Source organism: Nomascus leucogenys, chromosome 22a, assembly GCF_006542625.1.
Source record: "Nomascus leucogenys isolate Asia chromosome 22a, Asia_NLE_v1, whole genome shotgun sequence".
NCBI classification, from domain to species: Eukaryota; Metazoa; Chordata; class Mammalia; order Primates; family Hylobatidae; genus Nomascus; species Nomascus leucogenys.
Window position 1 is genome coordinate 98047595 of NC_044402.1, and position 22763 is coordinate 98070357.

Here is a 22763-nt window from a genome sequence, read left to right on the forward strand (position 1 = left end):
GGGCTTTACAAGGAACAAAAATGATCTCTGACAAGGATGTGGAGGAAAGGGAATCCTTGTACACTGCTGGTGGGAATGTAAATTAGTATGGCCATTTTGGAAAACAGTAGGGTAGTTTCTCAGAAAATTAAAAATACTATCATATGATGTAGAAATCCCACTACTGTATATACATATCCAAAGGAAATGAAGTCACTATGTTAAAAAGATATCTCCATTTCCATGTTCACTCCAGCATTATGTATAATAGTCAAGATATGGAATCAACATTAGTGTCCATCAGTCAGTGAATGGATAAAGAAAATGTAGTATCTGTATACACAATGGAATACTGTTCAGCCTTAACAAAGAAGGAGATCCTGTCATTTATGACAACATGGATGAACCTGGAGGACATTATGCTAAGTGAAATAAGCCAAGCACAGAAAGACAAATACTACATGATTTCACTTATATGCAGAACGTGAAAAAGTCAAACTCATAGAAGCACAGAGGGCCGGGCGTGGTGGCTCACAACTGTAATCCCAGCACTTTTGGAGGCCGAAGCAGGTGGATCACGGGGTCAAGAAATTGAGACCATCCTGGCCAACATGGTGAAACCCCGTCTCTACTAAAAATATAAAAATTAGCCGGATGTGGTGGTGTGCGCCTGTATTCCCAGCTATTTGGGAGGCTGGGACAGGGGGATCGCTTGAACCCAGGAGGCAGAGGTTACAGTGAGCCGAGGTGGAGCCACTGCACTGCAGCCTGGGCGACAGAGCGAGACTCCGTCTCAAAAAAAAAAAATAAAATAGATAAGTGGGGCATGAAATAAACAATAAAGAAATCCTAGTAAAAGTATTGATGGTAAATCTTAAGATCCAACTGTGGAAATTATTGTTTCAGAACAAAATTATGATATTACAAAAGTAATAAAACAATGTACTTAAACTCGGAGGTAAATGATAATTTCCTAATCTTTCACCACGCTGATTTAAAACATACCATGCACATGGTACTGGTACAAAAACGGACACAGACCAATGGAACAGGATAGAGAACTCAAATAAGACCACACATCTACAACCATCTGATTTTCAACAAACCTGACAAAAACAAGCAATGGGGGAAGGATTCCCTGTTTAACAAATGGTGCTGGGGAAGTCCAGGGAAAGATGGCCAAATAGGACCAGCTCCAGTCTGCAGCTTCCAGTGAGACCAATGCAGAAGGCAGGTGATTTCTGCATTTCCAGCTGAGGTACCCAGCTCATCTCACTGGGACTGGTTAGACAAGTGGGTGTAGCCCACGGAGGGTGAGCAGAAGCAGGGTGGGGCGTCACCTCACCTGGAAAGCACAAGGGGTTGGGGATCTCCCTTCCCGAGCCAAGGGAAGCCATGAGGGACAGTGATATCTGGCCCAGATACTATGCTTTTCCCATGGCTTTTGCACCTGCAGACCAGGAGATCCCCTCGGGTACCTACACCACCAGGGCCCTGGGTTTCAAGCACAAAACTGGGTGCCCATTTGGGCAGACACTGAGCTAGCTACAGGGTTTTTTTTGTTCATACCCCAGTGGCACCTGGAACCCCAGAGAGACAGAACCATTCACTCTCCTGGAAAGGGAGCTGAAGCCAGGAGCCAAGTGGTCTTGCTCAGTGGATCCCACTTCCATGGAGCCCAGCAAGCTAAGACCCACTGGCTTGAAATTCTCGCTGCCAGCACAGCTGTCTGAAGTCGACCTGGGATGCTCGAGCTTGGTCGGGGGGAGGGGCATCTGCCATTACTGAGGCTTGAGTAAGCGGTTTTCCACTCACAGTGTAAATAAAGCCACTGGGAAGTTTGGACTGGGCGGAACCCACCTCAGCACCGCAAAGCCACTGTAGCCAGACTGCCTCTCTAGATTCCTCCTCTCTGGGCAGGGCATCTCTGAAAGAAAGGCAGTAGCCCCAGTCAGGGGCTTATAGATAAAACTCCCATCTCCCCGGGACAAAACACCTGGGGGAAGAGGCAGCTGTGGGTGCAGCTTCAGCAGACTTAAACGTTCCTGCCTGCTGGCTCTGAAGAGAGCAATAGATCTCCCAGTACAGTGCTTGAGCTCTGCTAAGGGACAGAATGCCTCCTCAAGTGAGTCCCTGACACCTGTGCCTCATGACTGGGAGACACCTCCTAGCAGGGGTTGACAGACACCTCATATAGGAGAGCTCCGGTTGGCATGTGGAGGGTGTCCCTCCAGGATGAAGCTTCCAGAGGAAGGAGCAGGCAGCAATCTTTGCTGTTCTGCAGCTTCTGCTGGTGATACCCAGGCAACAGGGTGTGGGGTGTATCTCCAGCAAACTGCTGCAGTCCTGCAGCAGAGGGGCCCGACGCTTAGAAGGAAAACTAACAAACAGAAAGCAATAACATCAACATCAACAAAAACCCCATCCAAAGGTCATCAGCATCAAAGATCAAAGGTAGATAAATCCACGAAGATGAGGAAAAACCAGCACAAAAAGGCTGAAAATTCCAAAAACCAGAATGCCTCTTCCCCTCCAAAGAATCACAACTCCTCGCCAGCAAGAGAACAAAACTGGATAGAGAATGAGTTTGATGAATTGACAGAAGTAGCCTTCAGAGATGGGTAATAAACTCTTCTGAGCTAAAGGCACATGTTCTAACCCAGTGCAAGGGAGCTAAGAACCTTGATAGAAGGTTGCAGGAATTGCCAACTAGAATAATCAGTTTAGAGAAAAACATAAGTGACCTGATGGAACTGAAAAACACAGCACGAGAACTTCGTGAAGCATACACAAGTATCAGTAGCTGAATTGATCAAGCAGAAGAAAGGATATCAGAGATGGAAGATTGACTTAATGAAATAAAGTGTGAAGACAAGATTAGAGAAAAAAGAATGAAAAGGAATGAACAAAGCCTCCAAGAAATATGGGGCTATGTGAAAAGGCCAAACTTAGGTTTGATTGGTGTACCTAAAAGTGATGTGGGGAATGGAACCAAGTTGGAAAACACACTTCAGGATATTATCCAGGAGAACTTCCTCAACCTAGCAAGACAGGCCAATATTCAAATTCAGAAAATACACAGAACACTGGAAAGATACTCCTTGAGAAGAGCAACTCAAAGACACATAATCGTCAGATTCACCAAGGTTGAAATGAAGGAAAAAAATGTTAAGGGCAGCCAGAGAAAGGTCAGGTTACCCACAAAGGGAAGCCCATCAAACTAACAGTGGATCTCTCTGCAGAAACCCTACAAGCCAGAAGAGAGTAGTGGCTAATATTCAACATTCTTAAAGAAAAGAATTTTCAACCCAGAATTTCATATCCAGCCAAACTAAGCTTTATAAGTGAAGGAGAAATAAAATCCTTTACAGACAAGCAAATGCTGAGAGACTTTGTCACCACCAGGCCTGCCTTACAAGAGCTCCTGAAGGAAGTACTAAATATAGAAAGGAAAAACCAGTACCAGTGACTGCAAAAACATACCAAAATGTAAAGACCATCGACACTATAAGGAAACTGCATCAACTAATGTGCAAAATAACCAGGTAACATCATAACGACAGGATCAAATTCACACATAACAATATTAACTTAAAATGTAAATGGGCTAAATGCCCCAATTAAAAGACACAGACTGGCAAATTGGATAGAGTCAAGACCCATTGGTGTGCTATATTCAGGAGACCCATCTCATGTGCAAAGACACACATAGGCTCAAAATAAAGGGATGGAGGAATATTTACCAAGCAAATGGAAAGCAAAAAAAAAGCAGGGGTTGCAATCCTAGCCTCTGATAAAACAGATTTTAAACCAACAAAGATCAAAAAAGACAAAGAAGGGCATTACATAATGGTAAAGGGATCAATGCAATAAGAAGAGCTAACTATCCTAAATATATATGCACCCAATACAGGAGCACCCAGATTCACAAAGCAGGTTCTTAGAGATCTACACAGATTAGACTCCTACACAATAATAATGGGAGACTTTAACACCCCATTGTCAATATTAGACAGATCAACGAGACAGAAAATTAACAAATATATTCAGGACTTGAACTCAGCTCTGGACCAAGTGGACCTAATAGACATCTACAGAACTCTCCACCCCAAATCAACAGAATATACATTCTTCTCAGCACCACATAGCACTTATTGTAAAATTGACCACATAACTAGAAGTAAAACACTCCTCAGCAAATGCTAAAGAACAGAAATCATAACAAACAGTCTCTCAGACCACAGTGCAATCAAATTAGAATGCAGGATTAAGGAACTCACTCAAAACCACACAACACATGGAAACTGAACAACCTGCTCCTGAATGACTAGTGGATAAATTACAAAATTAAGGCAGAAATAAATAGGTTCTTTGAAACCAATGAGAACAAAGACACAACATACCAGAATCTCTGGGACACAGCTAACGCACTGTTTAGAGAGAAATTTATAGCACTAAATGCCCACAGGAGAAAGTGGGAAAGATCTAAAATTGACACCCTAACATCACAATTAAAAGAACTAGAGAAGCAAGATCAAACAAATTCGAAAGCTAGCAGAAGACAAGAAATAACTATATTAGAGCAGAACTAAGGGAGACAGAGACACAAAAAACCCTTCAAAAAATCAATGAATCCAAGAGCTGGTTTTTTGAAAAGATTAGCAAAATAGATAGACCACTAGCCAGATTAATAAAGAAGAAAATGGAGAAGAATCAAATAGACACAGTAAAAAATGATAAAAGGGATATCATCACTGATCCCACAGAAATACAAACTACCATCAGAGAATACTATAAACACCTCTACACAAATAAACTAGAAAATCTGGAAGAAATGGATAAACTTCTGGACACATACACCCTCCCAAGACTAAACCAGGAAGAAGTCGAATCCCTGAATAGGCCAATAACAAGTTCTGAAGTTGAGGCAGTAATTAATAGCCTACTAAACAAAAAATGTCCAGGACCAGACAGATTCACAGCCGAATTCTACCAGAGGTACAAAGAGGAGCTAGTACCATTCCTTCTGAAACTATTCCAAATAATAGAAGAAGAAGCACTCCTTCCTAACTTATTTTATGAGGCTAGCATCATCCTGATACCAAAACCTGGCAGAAACACAACAAAACAAGAAAATTCCAGGCCAATATCCCTGATGAACATTGATGCGAAAATACTCAATAAAATACTGGCAAACCAAATCCAGCAGCACATCAAAAATCTCATCCAGTACCATCAAGTTGGCTTCATCCCTGGGATGCAAGGCTGCTTCAACATATGCAAATCAGTAAATGTAACCCATCACATAAACAGAACCAATGACAAAAACCACATGATTATCTCAATAGATGCAGAAAAGGCCTTCAAAAAAATTCAACACCTTTCATGCTAAAAACACTTAATAAACTAGGATGGAACATATCTCAAAATAATAAGAGCTATTTATGACAAACCAATAACCAATATCATACTGAATGGGCAAAAGCTGGAAGCATTCCCTTTGAAAACTGGCACAAGACAAGGATGCCCTCTCTCATCTCTCCTATTCAACATAGTATTGGAAGTTCTGGCCAGGGCAATCAGGCAAGAGAAAGAAATATAGGGTATTCAAATAGGAAGACAGGAAGTCAAACTATCTCTGTTTGCAGATGACACGATTGTGTATTTAGAAAACCCCATCATCTCAGCCCCAAAACTCCTTAAACTGATAAGAAACTTCAGTAAAGTTTCAGTATACAAAATCAATGTGCAAAAATCACAAGCATTCAGCATTCCTATACTCCAATAATAGACAGACAGCCAAATCATGAGCGAACTCCCATTCACAATTGCTACAAAGAGAATAAAATAGCTAGGAATACAACTTACAAGGGATGTGAAGGACCTCTTCAAGGAGAACTACAAACCACTGCTCAAGGAAATACGAGAGGACACAATCAAATGGAAAAACATTCCATGCTCATGGGTAGGAAGAATCAATATTGTGAAAATGGCCATACTGCCCAAGGTAATTTATAGATTCAATGCTATTCCCATCAAGCTACCATTGACTTTCTTCACAGAATCGGAAAAAACTAGTTTAAATTTCATATGCAACCAAAAAAGAGCCTGTATAACTAAGACAATCCTAAGCGAAAAGAACAAAGCTGGAGGCATCACACTACCTGACTTCAAACTATACTACAAGGCTACCAAAACAGCATGGTACTGGTACCAAAACAGAGATATAGACCAATGGAACAGAACAGAGACCTCAGAAATAACATCACACATCTACAACCATCTGATCTTTGACAAACCTGACAAAAACAAGAAATGGGGAAAGGATTCCCTATTTAATAAATGGTGTTGAGAAAACTGGCTAGCCATATGCAGAAAACTGAAACTGGACCTCTTCCTTATACCTTATACAAAAATTAACTCAAGATGGATTAATGACTTAAATGTAAGAGCTAAAACCATAAAAACCCTAGAAGAAAACCTAGGTAATACCATTCAGGACATAGGCATGACTAAAACACTAAAAGTAATGGCAACAAAAGCCAAAATTGACAAATGGGATCTAATTAAACTAAAGAGCTTCTGCACAGCAAAAGAAACTATCATCAGAGTGAACAGGCAACCTACAGAATGGGAGAAAATTTTTGCCATCTATCCATCTGACAACAGGCTAATATCCAGAATCTACATAGAACTTAAACAAATTTACAAGAAAAAAACAACTCCATCAAAGTGAAGGATATGAACAGACACTTCTCAAAAGAAGACATTTATGTCGCCAACAAACATATGAAAAAAAGCTCATCATCACTGGTCATTAGAGAAATGCAAATCAAAAGCACAATGAGATACCATCTCACGCCAGTTAGAATGGTGATCACTAAAAAGTCAGGAAACAACAGATGCTGGAGAGGATGTGGAGAAACAGGAACGCTTTTACACTGTTGGTGGGAGTGTAAATTAATTCAACCATTGTGGAACACAGTGTGGTGATTCCTCAAGGATCTAGAACCAGAAATACCATTTGACCCAGCAATCCCATTACTGGGTATATATTGAAAAGTTTATAAATACATGCACATGTATGTTTATTGCAGCACTATTTACAATAGCAAAGACTTGGAATCAACCCAAATGCCCATCAATGATAGACTGGATAAAGAAAATGTGGCACATATACAGCATGGAATACTATGCAGCCATGAAAAAGAATGAGTTCATGTCCTTTGCAGGGACATGGATGAAGCTGGAAACCATCATTCTCAGGAAACTAACACAGGAACAGAAAACCAAACACTGCATGTTCTCACTCACAAGTGGGAGTTGAACAATGAGAACACATGGACACAGGGAGGGGAACATCACACACCAGGGCCTGTCAGGGGGTGGGGGATAAGGGGAGGGATAGCATTAGGAGAAATACCTAACGTAGATGATGGGCTGATGGTGCAGTAAACCACCATGGCACATGTATACCTATGTAACAAACCTGCGCGTTCTGCATATGTATCCCAGCATGTAAAGTATAATAAAAATGGTCCTGGGAAACCTGTCTAGCCATATATAGAAAATTGAAACTGGACCCCTTCCTTACACCTTATACAAAAATTAACTCAAGATGGATTAAAGACTTAAATGTAAAACCCAAAACTATAGAAACCATAGAAGGGCTGGGTGTGGCGGCTCATACCTGTAATCCCAGCACTTTGGGAGGCCAAGGCAGGCGGATCATGAGGTCAGGAGATCGAGACCATCCTGGCTAACATGGTGAAACCCCGTCTCTACTAAAAATACGAAAATATTAGCCAGCTGGGCATGGTGGCACGTGCCTGTAGTCCCAGCTACTCAGGAGGCTGAGGCAGGAGAATCACTCAAACCTGGGAGGTGAAGGTTGCAGTGAGCCGAGATCACGCCATTGCACTCTAGCCTGGGTGACAGAGCGAGACTCTGTCTCAAAAAACAAACAAACAAAAAAACAACAAAAAAACCCCAAAAAAACCAAAACACACACACACACAACACACACACACACACACACACACACAAACCATAGAAGAAAATATAGGCAATACCATTCATTCAGGACACAGGCATGGGCAAAGACTTCATGATGAAAACATCAAAAGCAATTGCAACTAAAGCAAAAATTGACAAATGGGATTTAATTAACTAAAGAGCTTCTGCTCAGCAAAAGAAACTATCATCAGAGTCAACAGACAACCTATAGAATGGGAGAAAATTTTTGCAATCTATCCATCTGACAAAAGTCCAATATCCAGAATGTACAAGGAACTTAAACAAATTCACAAGAAAAAAACAAAGAACCTCGTTAAAAAGTCGGCAAAGGACATGAACAGACACTTCTCGAAAGAAGACATTTATCCAGCCAACAAACATAAAAAAAGCTCAACATCACTGATCACTGGAGAAATGCTAATCAACCACAATGAGATACCATCTCACACCAGTCAGAATGGCGATTATTAAAAAGTCAAGGAACAACAGATGCTGGTGAGGCTGTGGAGAAATAGGAACGCTTTTTTACACTGTTGGTGGAAATGTAAATTAGTTCAACCATTGTGGAAGACAGTGTGGTGATTCCTCAAAGACCTAGAGGCAGAAATACCATTTGACCCAGCAATCCCATTGCTGGGTATATACCCAAAGAATATAAATCATTCTATTATAAAGATACATGCATGTGTATGTTCATTGCAGCACTATTCACAATAGCAAAGACATGGAATCAACACAAATGCTCATCTGTGATAGACTTGATAAAGAAAATGTGGTACATATACATCATGGAATGCTATGCAGCCATAAAAAGGAAAGAGATCATGTCCTTTGCTAGGACATGGATGGAGCTGGAAGCCATTATCCTCAGCAAACTAACACGGGAACAGAAAACCAAACACCGCACGTTCTCACTTGTAAGTGGGAGCTGAACAATGAGAAACACATGGACACAGGGAGGGGAACAACACAGACTGGAACCTGTCAGGGGCTGGGGAAGGTAGAGCATCAGGAAAAATAGCTAATGCATGCCAGGCTTAACACCTAGGTGATGGGTTGATAGATGCAGCAAACCAACATGGCACAGGTTTACCTATGTAATAAACCTGCACATCCTACACATATATACTGGAACTTAAAATAATATAAAATAAATAAAATATAAAATAAAACATACCAGGCACAGTTCCTTGCACACAGATGGTGAAGCTATAAGTAATGGATCAGAAATATAACTTAAAGATGCTGAAGAGGATATTAAAGTTTGTAATTATAAATTTAATTTACATTTTTGTAGGAAGAATTTTTTTAAAGATTTTTTCTTCTTCATCTTAATTATATGCTTTTGACTAATAGAATGTTAGTAACAATACAGATTGACAGGCAAAATGAGAATGCAGAGTATTTGGAATTTTACTATTTCAAAAAGATCAAATCAAAGATTAGCTTAGTGGAATGAATGGTTGATTTGGGAAATGGTTCAGAACTAGTTAGTGAAAAAGTCTAAGATGATGCATTCTTAGATATAAGAAAGGGGAAGAGAGTTGAATGAATCAACAAAACAGAAGATGAAGCAGTTTCAATGAGGGTCGGGAACAAATTTAAAAAAGAGAAAAAGAAATAAATGTTAACATGAGGTAGTTATAGATTAATTACTTTAAGACTAATACATACCTCTGGAACTGAAGTTTCCATCAGAGACAGTGGAGGAGGAACACATCCACCATCCTGTGCAATTTCCACTGGTTGATAAATAACCTCAGAAGGTTGCAGGTATAAGAATGGAGCAGAAGAGGCAGGAGGCTAAAATACAAAACCATATTTCTAATTCAAATATGATTAGTTATTTCTGTTAAACCAAATGACTTAGCCAACAGATGAGAGAAGTATTTGTTTCATATTTTACTAAATTTTTTTTTTAGGAATAGCACAGAAGTATCTCAGCAATGGATTAGAAACTAATCTGTTATAAATTCCAATTGTGTAGCTATAGTTAAAGAATCTTATCACTGGTAAGCACTAAAACTTCTTAATGACTCAGAACCTCATATATAAATAAAGATAATAATTATGGTTATATTAATATCATCAGTAAAGGTTGTAATAGTGTGACCTATGGTATTTAAATGGACATAAATGTCTACTCTCAGCTCTGTGACTTCTAATGGAAGTGGGAAAATGTCAAACAATTTTTTGGTGAAGTACTATTTGTTACTAAAAGTTGGGAAATAGAATACTTATTTAGGAACAGAATAAAAAGTGAAGCCAAATCCAAGTGAAGTTAGAAAAATGCTAAATTTTCAAATAACACTAATAGTAAAAAAGGGTAAGTTTTCATGTTTATACAGTACACATTTATAAAATGCTTTCATTTATGCATTATCATTTGATATTCACAAACATCGTGTAAGGAAACTTACAAAGGTATAGTATCATTACATCCATTTTACAAATGAAGAAACTGAAAATGAACTGCCAAAAGAGTAAGTTAATAAACAGAAGAAGAAGGTCTCAAATCTAAAAAACTTTAGTATTCATGCAGTCATCACAAGAATATAATGAAAGAAAGATTTAAAATTATATATTGAAAGTTAACATTTACCTGAGGAACACTCCACTGCCACTGTCCTGGTAGATACTGTGTGGTGGCCTAAAATTAAATAAAAGAAAAGAAAAACCCATTCTGATTATAAACAAGGGTTAACACTAGATATCTACAGGCAAAAATATGAAGTTGGACCCTCACACCATACACAAAAATTAACTAAAGCCGTATACAAAAATTAACTCAAAATGGACCAGAGACTTAAATGTAAGAGCTAAAATTATACAACTCTTAGAAAAAAACATAGATGTAAATGCCTGTGACCTTGAATTAGGATATGTTTTTAAAATTTTGATTCCAAAAACACTAACAACAAAGCAACAACAAAAAATAGTTAAATTAGATTTCATCAAAACTTTAAAAACTTTTGTGCAAGTGAAAATACAACCCACAGGATGAGAGAAAATATGGAACTTATATCAAGAATGTATAAAGAACTCTTACAACTCAATAATCAAAAGACAAGTAACCCAACTTAAAAATAGGTAAATGATACGAATAGACTTTTCTCCAACGAAGATATACATATGGCCAATAAACACAAGAAATAATGCTCGACACTACTAGCCTTCAGGGAAATACAAATCAAAACCATAATACAACATCACTTCATACCCACTAGGATGGCTTTAATAAAAAAAGTAGATCATAAGTGTTGACGGGCATGTGGAGAAATTAGAACCCTCATAATCTGCTGGTGGGAATGTAAAATGGTGCAGCCCTTTGGGAAAATAAACACTTCCTTAAAAGGTTAAACAAAGTTACCATATGACCCAGCAATTCCACTCTAGTTATAAGACCTAAAAGAAATAAAAATATACGTTCACATAAAAATTTGTATGTGAATGTCCATTGCAGCATTATTTATAACAGTCAAAAAGTAGAAACAACTCAAGTGTCCATCATCTGATGAATGGATAAACAAAATGTGGTACAGTGTATCCATACAATGGGATATTATTCGAGAACGAAGTACTGAGATATGCCATGTCTCATTTATCATGACATAGATAAATCTTGAAATCATTATGCTAAATGAAAGAAGCCAGTCACAAAAGACCACAAATTGTATGATTGTTTTTATAGGATATATCCAGAATAGGCAAATCTAGAAAAACAGGTAAGTAGATTACCAGTTGCCTAACGCTGGGATAAGGGGAAAAAGAAGACTCAACTCGTCTACTGTAGCACAAAAACAGCCATAGACAATAAGTAAACAAATGTGGCTGTGTTCCAATAATGTTTTATTTACAAAAACAGGCTGCTGACTGGAGTTTTGTCTACAAGCCATAGTTTGATGACCCTGCTATAGACCAAAATGGTCTGGCATTATAGTTCACTTATCCCCAATTTTTCACTAAAATTAATGAAGAGTGCTGGTTAACTGAAAGAGGATGTCATAATATATAATAAACAACAATATATTATTTACTTTAATATAAATTATGTTAAATATAATATAGCAAGAAACTGACATATGTTACCGTTAAAAAACCAGCTTGCAGTCCAATACCTGTATCTTATTTGGGGAATTATTGCTAAAGACTTTTTAGATTAAATGTTAGCCAGGGGAGCAAAACTGACCTCATCACATTTGGTAAAAGGAAGCAAAGAGTCCATCTTCTTGTATGACATTGTTTAGTTCCCTCGTAAGAAAAGAGAGGCATGATGTCAGCAAGATGGCTGACCAGAGATGCCTGGCATTCATTTTCCACTGGCTCCCCACCCCGCCACAAGAAATGACTAAGGCAACGAATAAACAGCTGCAATTTGACAGGAGCATCAAAGGGAGAGTGCTAGAGTGCAGCAGGGGAGTGGAGAGACACCTGTGGTGATTGCAAATCCAGGAGCGCAGCATGGAGCCACTCAGCCTCTGCAACCCCTTCTCTTCTGCTAGGATTGGTTTTGCCTGGAGTCCTGCAATTTCTTATTGCAGGGAAAAGGTAAGCAGAAGATCCCCACCAGCCTGCATTGCTACTGCAAACACCCACACTCCTTGCAACAGGAGAATCCCGCAGTCTCACAGTTTGAAGAGCTGCTGGGAATTCGTGGCTGCATTGCCCTGAATTAGGAGTACAAAGTGTGTACTCCCCACCCCCTCAACCCCACCCTGTGAGTGAAGCTGCTGCAGCGTGACAGCATCTTGAGGCCATAGTCACCTCTAGGGGGCCAGTAGCTATTGCACATCTCCAGTACTGGGGTTCCATTTTCATTCTGCCAAGTCCATACCAGTGGCTGAACACAACCCCAGCAGCATGGAACCTGAGGCTCAAGATTGGCTGTGATTCTGGTTCTGTACAGTAGGGAAACCAGCTTCTGTTGCCCTCACCTCCAGCTAGAGGAACAATCTGGCTGACCTGCCCAGGGTAAACCCACTCTTTAGCTGGTCAAACTGCTGCACTCCCCTGAGCAGGAGAAGTCCTCAAGCCTCGTAGCAGCTGAATGCTGCCAGGATGGAATGGTTACATACCTGCATACGGGGCTGAGAAACAGCCCAGAGGTGCCTCATGCCCTGCAGACAAGCCCCTGACCTACCCTGTGCATGTAATTAGAGCCCAAGAAACAGCTCTGGGGACTGCCATTGGCAGAAATGTCCCCAGGAGAGTGGAGTGGCTGTGTGTCCATCCCTCAGGCCTAAGAAATGGCCTCGTGCCCACCCCTCCAGCAGACACATCCCCAAGACAGCTGAGCAGCCTGGAACCTGTGTCCCAGGCCTGAGAAGCAGCCCCATAGGCTGCTTCCAGTGGGCATGATCCCAGGCCAACCAATAGCCCTGTGCCTGCATTCTGGGCCTATGGAACAGCCGTCACAGAAACATTTCCAGGCCGGGTGATCCACCCTATGCCTCTGTCCCAGACTTGAGAAATAGCTCCGTGGGCCAACCCCAGCAGACATGCCCCTAGGCCAGGTGAGCAGTTGTGCACCTGCATCCTGAGCCAGAGAAACAGCCCCTGACAAACATATCCCTAGCCAACTGAACAGCCATGTAGCTGTATCCCAGACCTGAGAAACAGTCCCATGGGCTGTCCCCAGCAGATGCACCCCCAGGCCAGCCAAGGAGCCATGTGCCTGCATACCAGACCTAAGAAACAGCCCCACAGGCTGCCTCTGGTGGGCACTCCCCTAGGCTGGCTGAGAAACTGCATGCCTGTGCTCTCAGCCAGAGTAACAGCCCTGTGGCCCCAAGCCCAGTGAGCCAGACTTACCACGTTCATGTACACAGCCCTGACCTGAGGAACAGCTGAGCAAGCCCACCCCGGCAAAGCCCCACCACCATTGTCACAGACTCTCTTGTCCCAGGTCACTGAGTAACTTGCAAACACAACTAGAGTATTACAACTTAAGAGACTAAACAGAGACTACCCTGCTGTGTCCACCTAGAACCAAGGCCAATGCACCCCACTGAACCAACACCCCAAGATTCATTCATAGAAATAAGTCTTGCCCTATGAAACCTACTCCAAATTTGAAAAGGCGACTTTTGTACCAGATGTGTAGAAATCAATGCAGGGACACATCAACCATCAAGGAAACATGTCACCTCCAATAAAAACAGTAATTCTGTAGTAACAGACCCCAATCATAGGGAAATATTTGTATATATTTCATAATGCCAGAAAAAGAATTCAAAATAATAATCTTAAGGAAATTCAGTGAGATACAAGAGAATACAGATAGACAATTCAACAGAATCAGGAAAACGACTCATAATTTGAATGAGAAATTTAACAAAGAGATAGATATCATAAAAAAGAACCAAACAGAAATCCTAGAGCTGAAGAATTCAATGAATAAAATAAAAATACAACTGAGAGCTTCAACAATACACTAGACCAAGCAGAAGAAAGAATTTCTGAACTTGAAGACAGGCCTTTTGAAATAACACAGGCAGACAAAAAAAGAACAATGAACAAAACCTACAGGATTTATAAGACACCATGAAGAGGAAAAATATTCATTCATATAATGGGCATTCCAGAAGGAAAAGAGAAGGGAAAATGTGAGGACAACACATTTAATGAAATAATAGCGGATAATTTTCCAAGTCTTGGGAGAAGAGAGGGATATCCAGGTCTGGGGAGCTCAAAGAATCCTAGTAGATTCAATCTAAACAGATCCTCTCAGAGGCACGTTATAGTCAAATTGTTAAAAGTCAAAGAGAAAGAAAGAATTTTAAAAGCAGCCAGAAAAAAGTGTCAAGTCATAATTAAAGGAATCCCCATTATACTAACAGCAGATTTCTTAGCAGAAATCTTACCAGGGAGAATGGGATGATATATTTAGATATATTCAAAATGCTGAAGGAAAAAAAACCTGCCAGCCAAGAATATTACACCCAGTAAAGCTATCCTTCAGAAATGAAGGAGAAATACAATCTTTCACAAGGCCAGGTGTGGTGGAATCCCAGTGCTTTGGGAGACTAAGGCAGGAAGATTGCTTGAGCCCAGGAATTTGAGACCAGCCAGGGCAACATAGCAAGACCCTATCTCTTAAAAAAAATTAGCAGGCATGGCACATGCCTGTAGTCTCAGCTGTGTGGCAGGCTAAGGTGGGAGGGATTACTTGAGCTCACGAGTTTGACACTGCAGTGAGCTATGATCATGCCACTATACTCTGTCTCTAAAAAAACCAGCTCTTTTATAGACAAGCAAAAACTGAGAGAATTTATCACCAATAGATTGGCCTTATAAAAAAAATACTCAAGGGAGTCTTACATCAGGAAGTGAAAGGATGGTAACAACCATCATGAAACATGCAAAACTATAAGATTCACTGGGACAGCCATTACACAAAGGACAAAGAGAAGAAAAGAATCAAACCTTATAATTACAGAGAACCCAGCTGCAAAAAATCACCAAAAAGAGAGGGAACAAGGAACATAAGATACGCAAAATAACCAGAAAATGATAAAGAAAATGACAGGGTGTCCTCACCTATCAATAATAACACTGAATGCAAATGGGTTAAATTCTCCATTTAAAAGATAGAGACTGGCTGAATAGATTAAAAAAAGAGACCCAACTATATGCTACCTAAAAGAAACTCACCTTACCCGTAAAGACACACATAGGCTGAAAGTGAAGGGATGGAAAGACATGTTCCATGCAAATGGAAACCAAAGCAGGCAAGAGTAGCTATACTTATATCAGACAAAACCGACTTCAAGTTAAAAGCTTTAAAAAGAGACAAAGAAGGACATTTATATAATAATATAGGGATCAATTCTGCAAGAGAATATAACAATGTAAATACATATGTACCCAACACAAAGCACTCAGGTATATAAAGCAAGTCTTATTTGATCTAAAAAGAGAAGGAGAAACCCCAATAAAATAGTGGTTGGGGACTTCAACACCCCACTCTCAGCATTGGACAGATTATCTAGAAAGAAAATAAACAGGCCGGCACGGTGGCTCACACCTGTAATGCCAGCACTTTGGGAGGCCGAGGTGGGCAGATCACAAGGTTAGGAGTTCGAGACCGGCCTGACAAACACAGTGAAACCCCATCTCTACTAAAAATACAAAAATTAGCTGGGCTTGGTGGCATGCACCTGTAATCCCACCTACTCAGGAGGCTGAGGCAGGAGAATTGCTTGAACCTGGGAGGCAGAGGTTGAAGTGAGCTGAGATCACGCCATTGCACTTTAGCCTGGGTGACAGAGAGAGATTCCTTCTCAAAAAAAAAAAAACAAAAAACAAAAAGAAAAGAAACAAAGAAACATGGATTTAAACTGCACCATAGGCCAAACAGACCTAACAACCATTTAGAGAACATTTAACTGAACCGCTGCAGAATATACTTTCTTTTCATCAGCATATAAAACATTCTCCAGAATTACCATATTTTAGGAAATGAAACAAGTCTTAAAGAATCAAAAAACACTGAAATTATATCAAGTATCTTATCTGACCACAGTGGAATAAAATAAGACATCAATGACAAGAAAAACATTCAAAACTATACAAATTCATGGAAATTAAGCAACATACTGCTGAATGACCAGTGGGTGAAGGAAGAAATTAAGAATGAAAATAGAAACACAACATACCAAAACCTATGGGACATAACAGTAGCAGTATTAAGAGGCAAATTTATAGCAATGAATGCTTACATCAAAAAACTAGAAATATTTCAAATAAACACCCTTACAATGTACCGCTAGGAACCAGAAGAGCAAGAACAAGCTAAACCCAAAATTAGTAGAAGAAAAGAAATAGTAATAATCAGGGCAGAAATAAACAATGTTGAGACTACAAAACAATACAAAAGATTAACAAAACAAAAGGTTGATTTTTTAGACAAACCATTAGCTAGTCTAAGAAAAAAAGAAAGTAGACCCAAATAAATAAAATCAGCAATGAAAAAGACATCACAATGGATACCACAGAAATACAAAGGATCATTAGAAATTAACATGAACAACTATATGCAAATAAATTAGAAAACCTAGAAGAAATGGATAAATTCCTGAACATATACAATCTGCTAAGACTAAACCAAGACTGAAGAAATTGAAAACCTTAAGAAACAAGGCTGGGCGCGGTGGCTCATGCCTGTAATCCCAGCACTTTGGGAGGCCGAGGCGGGTGGATCACGAGGTCAGGAGATCGAGACCATCCTGGCTAACACGGTGAAACTCCATCTCTACTAAAAATACAAAAAATTAGCCGGGCGTAGTGGCGGGCGCCTGTAGTCCCAGCTACTCGGGAGGCTGAGGCAGGAGAATGGCATGAACCCGGCAGGTGGAGCTTGCAGTGAGCCGAGATTGCGCCACTGCACACTCCAGCCTAGGCGACAGAGTGAGACTCCGTCTTAAAAAAAAAAAAAAAGAAAGAAGAAAACCTTAAGAAACAAATTTAAGTAACAAGATTGAATCAGTAATTAAAATGTCTGTCCAGAAGAAAAGTCCAGAACTATATGGCTGAATTCTACCAAACCTTTAGATAAGAATACCAGATCTTCCCAAACTATTCCAAAAAATTGAAGCAGAGGGAATTCTCCCTAATTCATCCCATTAGTTTGATTATATTAAACGAAAAAGTTCCTGCATAGTGAAGAAAACAATCAACAGAGTGAACAGATAACCTGTTGAATGGGAGAAAACATCTGTAAACTACTTATCTGACACAGAATTAATATCCAAAATATACAAGGAACTGAGACATCTCAACAGCAAAATAAACAAAAAATAAACTGATTAAAAATGGGCAAATGATCTGAATAGACATTTCTCAAAAGAAGACAAATGGCTAACAAATATATGAAAAAATGATCAACATCACTAATTATCAGGAAACTGTAAATCAAAACCACAATGAGGTATTATCTACCCCGGTTAGGATGGTTATTGTCAAAAAGAGAAAATAACAAATGCTGGTGAGGATGTAGAGAAAAGGGAACTCTTATACACTGTTAGTAGGAATGCAAACTAGTACAACCACTATGGAAAACAGTATGGAGATCCCTGAAGAAACTACAAATAGAACTACCATATGATCTGGTAATCCCACTACTGGGAATTTATTTGGAGAAAAGGAAATCATTGTATCAGAGAGACATCTGCACCCCCATGTTTATTACAGCATTATTCACAATAGCCAAAATATGAAATCAACCTAGGTGTCCAACAACAGATGAATAAAGAAAATGTGGTATATATATACAGGATGGAATACTATTTGGCTATAAAAAAGAATAAAATCCTATCACTCATGGCAACATGGATGGAACTGGAGGTCATTATGTTAAATGAAATAAGCCAGGAACAGAAAGTTAAACAACACATGTTCTCACTCATATGTGGAAGCTAAAACACACTGATCTCAAAAATCTGCCACCTGCACAGATATTTTTGAAAGAAACAAGTTTTATTTTTTCCCCCTTTCTTGTAATAAATGATAAAATTCCAAGTCTTTTTCACTGCCTTTCGAACCATGTTCGGAAGAGAGTAGCTTATCCTCTGCTGGTCTACACTGGTTGCTGAATTTACTTGTATTCCTGTTTTTGTATATGCTGCATTTAGACTTACATATGGCAAGAAGGCATTTTTGTTGTTGTCGTTGTTAAAGGAAACAAACTCTCAAATCATGAAGTGATGTAAATGTTGCATATGCCTACAAAGCTCTGAATTCAGGTCCCATTGCTGTCACAAAGAAATGAATGTAACTCCTACCCTAATCCCTTTTTTATATAATAAAAGTGCCTTAGCATGAGTTGCAACTGTCGTCACTACCGTAAGCTGGTTTACAGATGTTTTCCACTGAGCCACTGAGCATCACAATGAAGAGTACCATGTGCTACAAAAAAAAAAAAAAAAAAAAAAAAAAAATCTTATAGAAGTAAAAAGAATACTAGGGGCTGAGAACGATAGAGGGAAAGGAGGAATAGGGAGAGGTTTGTGAAAGGATACAAAATTACAGCTACCTCAGGAATGGAAAACCAAACATCCTATGTTCTCACTAGTAAGTGGGAGCTAAGCTATGAGTATGCAAAGGCATAAGAATGATACAATGGACTTTGGGGACTTAGGGAGAAGAGGGTGAGGGATAAAAGACTACAAATTGTGTTCAGTGTATACTGCTTGGGTGATGGGTGCATCAAAATGTCACAAATCACCGTTAAAGAACTTACTCATGTAACCAAATACCATCTGTTCCCCACAAACCTATGGAAATAAAAATTAAAAAAAAAACAAAAAATCCAAAACACCCCCAAAATTACAGCTAGATAGGAGGAATAGGTTCTAATGTTCTATACCACTATAGGATGACTATGATTAACAATAATACATAGTTTCAAATAGCTAGAAGGAGGCTATTGAATTGCTCCCAACACAAAGAAATGATAAATGTTTGAGATGATGGATATGCTAATTACTCTGATTTGATCACCATATTATATGTATCAAAACATCACTACATACCCCATGAATAGGTATAATTATCATTTGTCAATGAAAAAAATTTAAAAAAGAAAAAACACTACCAAGGATTAACTACCGCTTTTTTATTTTTTATTTTCTAACTACTCATTTATTTTATTTTATTTATTTTTAAAACTTTTATTTTAGGTTCAGGGGTACATGTGAAGGTTGTTACATGGGTAAACTCGTGTCACAGGAGGTTGTTGCACAAATTATTTCATAGCCCAGTACCCAATGGTTATCCTTTCTGCTCTTCTCCCTCTTCCCACCCTCCACCCTCAAGTAGACCCCAGTGTCTACTGTTCCCTTCTTTGTGTTCATAAGTTCTCATCATTTAGCTCTCACTTAAAAGTAGGAACATGTGGTATTTGGTTTTCTGTTCCTGTGTCAGTTTGCTAAGGATAATGGCCTCCAGCTCCATCCATGTCCCTGCAAAATATATGATCTCATTGTTTATGACTGCATAATATTCCTTGGTGTATATGTACCACATTTTCTTTATTCATCTGTCATTGATAGGCATTCCATGTCTTTGCTATTGCGAATAGTGCTGCAATGAACATTCGCATGCATGTGTCTTTATGGTAGAATGATTTATATTCCTCTGGCTATATACCCAGTAACGGGTCTAATGGTAGTTCTGCTTTTAGTTCTTTGAGGAATCTCCATACTGCTTTCCACAATGGTTGAACTAATTTACACTCCAACCAACAGTGTATAAGTGTTCCTGTTCTCTGTAACCTTGCCAGCATCTGCTATTTTTGACTTTTTAATAATAGCCATTCTGACTGGTGTGAGATAGTATATCATTGTGGTTTTGATTCACATTTCTCTAATGAACTATCTCTTTGTAATTAGCAAAGTAGTTGCATGAGAAAGAAATAAATGAAGTTAGTTAAGAAAGGACTGAAAGTTTCAGAGAGAATTTTAATTGTAATTTATGTTTACCTGGTAGTGATATGCAGGTTGCTGATAAATGGGCTGAGCTACCATCACAGGGGAGCTACATACAGAACGTGACTATAAGAGGATGGAAAAAGAAAAATTAGGCATAAGCCTTTAAAATAGCTCACAATAAAATTTATCTCAAATTATTACCTAAACCCAGTCAACTTCTGGTTTATGATTAGAAATGTTATTTTTCTACCTCTTATTGATGTGATTACCAACTCTGCTAAGTCTATTTATTAAAATCATCACAATATTTCTACTTCCACATGGTTTCATTTCCATCGTAATGCTAAAACAACCACCAGAAAAGTTGTTTTTAATCTGAAATGTACCACCTCCAAAGATTATGAAAATATAGTTCTAAGAGAATACTTAGAGGAAAATGACAGCAAGACTTAGGGCGACGCTGCCTGTTTCCATTGTGGGGACCAGCAGGAAACAGTTAATGTTTATAATAGTATTTAGAACTGAATGAATAGTCATATCTAATTTTCCCACTAGTTACAAATAATCAATGTTCTATTCCTTTGTTATACCTATAATTAAAGCAAAGATACTTTATTTTTATTTTAGTAATTTGACATTTAAATGAGTTAATAGTTTGATAAACTTGTAAGTGAAAAATCTGTGTCTGAAAAAAGTACAGGTAACACTTGATTATTCAAAGTGAAAGAGTAAGCCCCAAAACAGATTACTTAAAACCAGATCTTTAATAAAACAGGCAAGTTGTATTGCAAGATAGTAAAACTGGCTCTAATATAGCAATTAAAATTCAATGTCTAATGTGGGATCTAACTTATATTGTTTTGTTTAATGTTTGCACCCCCAAAACCGAGGAAAAGTATCATAGTTTTGTACAATTCACAGACTATGGTATGCTAATAAAACTGTATCACAAATTAACATTAGAAAATAATAATGTAATTTCCTATATTAATAAAGGAGAAAAAATGGTAATTTCGACAGAGACAGAAAATACATCTGTTAAAATTCCATACCTTTTTATGATTAAAAACTCTTAACAAACATAGTAGAAAATGGCTTCCTTAATTAATTTAGGGCAGTAACTCTCAACCATGAGTGATTTTGTCCTCTAGGGAACATCTGGCAATGTTGGGAGCCATTTTTGATTGTCATAACTATGGGGAGACTAGGGATACTTCTAAACATCCTACAGTGCACAGGACAGCCTTTCACAACAAAGAAATTATCTGAGGCCAGGCGCGGTGGCTCACGCTTGTAATCCCAGCACTTTGGGAGGCCGAGGCAGGCGGATCACGAGGTCAGGAGATCGAGACCACGGTGAAACCCCATTTCTACTAAAAATACAAAAAATTAGCCGGGCATGGTGGCGGGCGCCTGTAGTCCCAGCTACTCGGAGAGGCTGAGGCAGGAGAATGGCGTGAACCCGGGAGGTGGAGCTTGCAGTGAGCCGAGATTGCGCCACTGCACTCCAGCCTGGGTGACAGAGCGAGACTCCGTCTCAAAAAAAAAAAAAAAAAAAAAGAAATTATCTGGTTCAAAATGTCAACAGTGCTAAGATTGAGAAAGTCTGGTTACAAAGTATGCATGTGTGTGTGTGTATGTCTATATATGTATGTATACACATGCATATATACATATGTATGTATACACATGCATATATACATATGTATGTATACACATGCATATATACATATGTATGTATACACATGCATATATACATATGTATGTATATATGTGCATACATGTAAAGCTTAATGGTGAATCACTGAAATTGCTCCCTTTTTCAAGAACAAGGTCATGATGTTTTCACTACATCAATACTGTAGCAGAGACACCGTCAGTGCAAAAACTCCAGGAAAAAAAGAAGTGAAAGAAATAGAAGTACACTGAAGCATAAATAATTCGTAAATGAGAGCTTGGCAGGGTTACTGATAGAATATCAATACTGAAAAATCAAGAGCATTACTATACACCAGCTATAATCTATTAGGAAATGTTATTTAAAAAACAGCATTCATGAAAGCAACAAAACTGTAGTCTACTAAGAATAAATTTGACAAAATGTGTCAAGCTTTTTTACGGAGAAAGAAAACTTTTTTATGGATAGAAGTAAAATAAGACAAATAAATGGAGAGATGTATCATGTTCATGGATAGGAAGATTCAATATTTTAAAATACTGAAATGTCCCAAGTTATTCACACTATTTAATGCAATTCTAATAAAAAAAAACAAGGGCTTTTCACTGAAATAAACAAACTGAATTACAAAATTTATACATATAAAAGCAAAGACGTAAGGA

General features: G+C 38.8%; 1 protein-coding gene across 4 annotated transcripts in view; it reads right to left on the bottom strand.

Annotated features, from left to right (window-relative positions):
- Positions 1–22763, bottom strand: part of BOLL (boule homolog, RNA binding protein) — a 67595-nt gene that overhangs the window by 26382 nt on the left and 18450 nt on the right. For all 4 annotated transcript variants that reach the window (XM_012507058.2, XM_003253897.3, XM_003253898.4 and 1 more), the window contains 3 exons: positions 20475–20546; positions 10598–10645; positions 9670–9798 (listed from right to left, as the gene is read on the bottom strand). In XM_012507058.2, coding sequence (XP_012362512.1) covers positions 9670–9798; positions 10598–10645; positions 20475–20546 — 249 coding nt within the window. The remainder of the gene's footprint in view (positions 1–9669; positions 9799–10597; positions 10646–20474; positions 20547–22763) is intronic.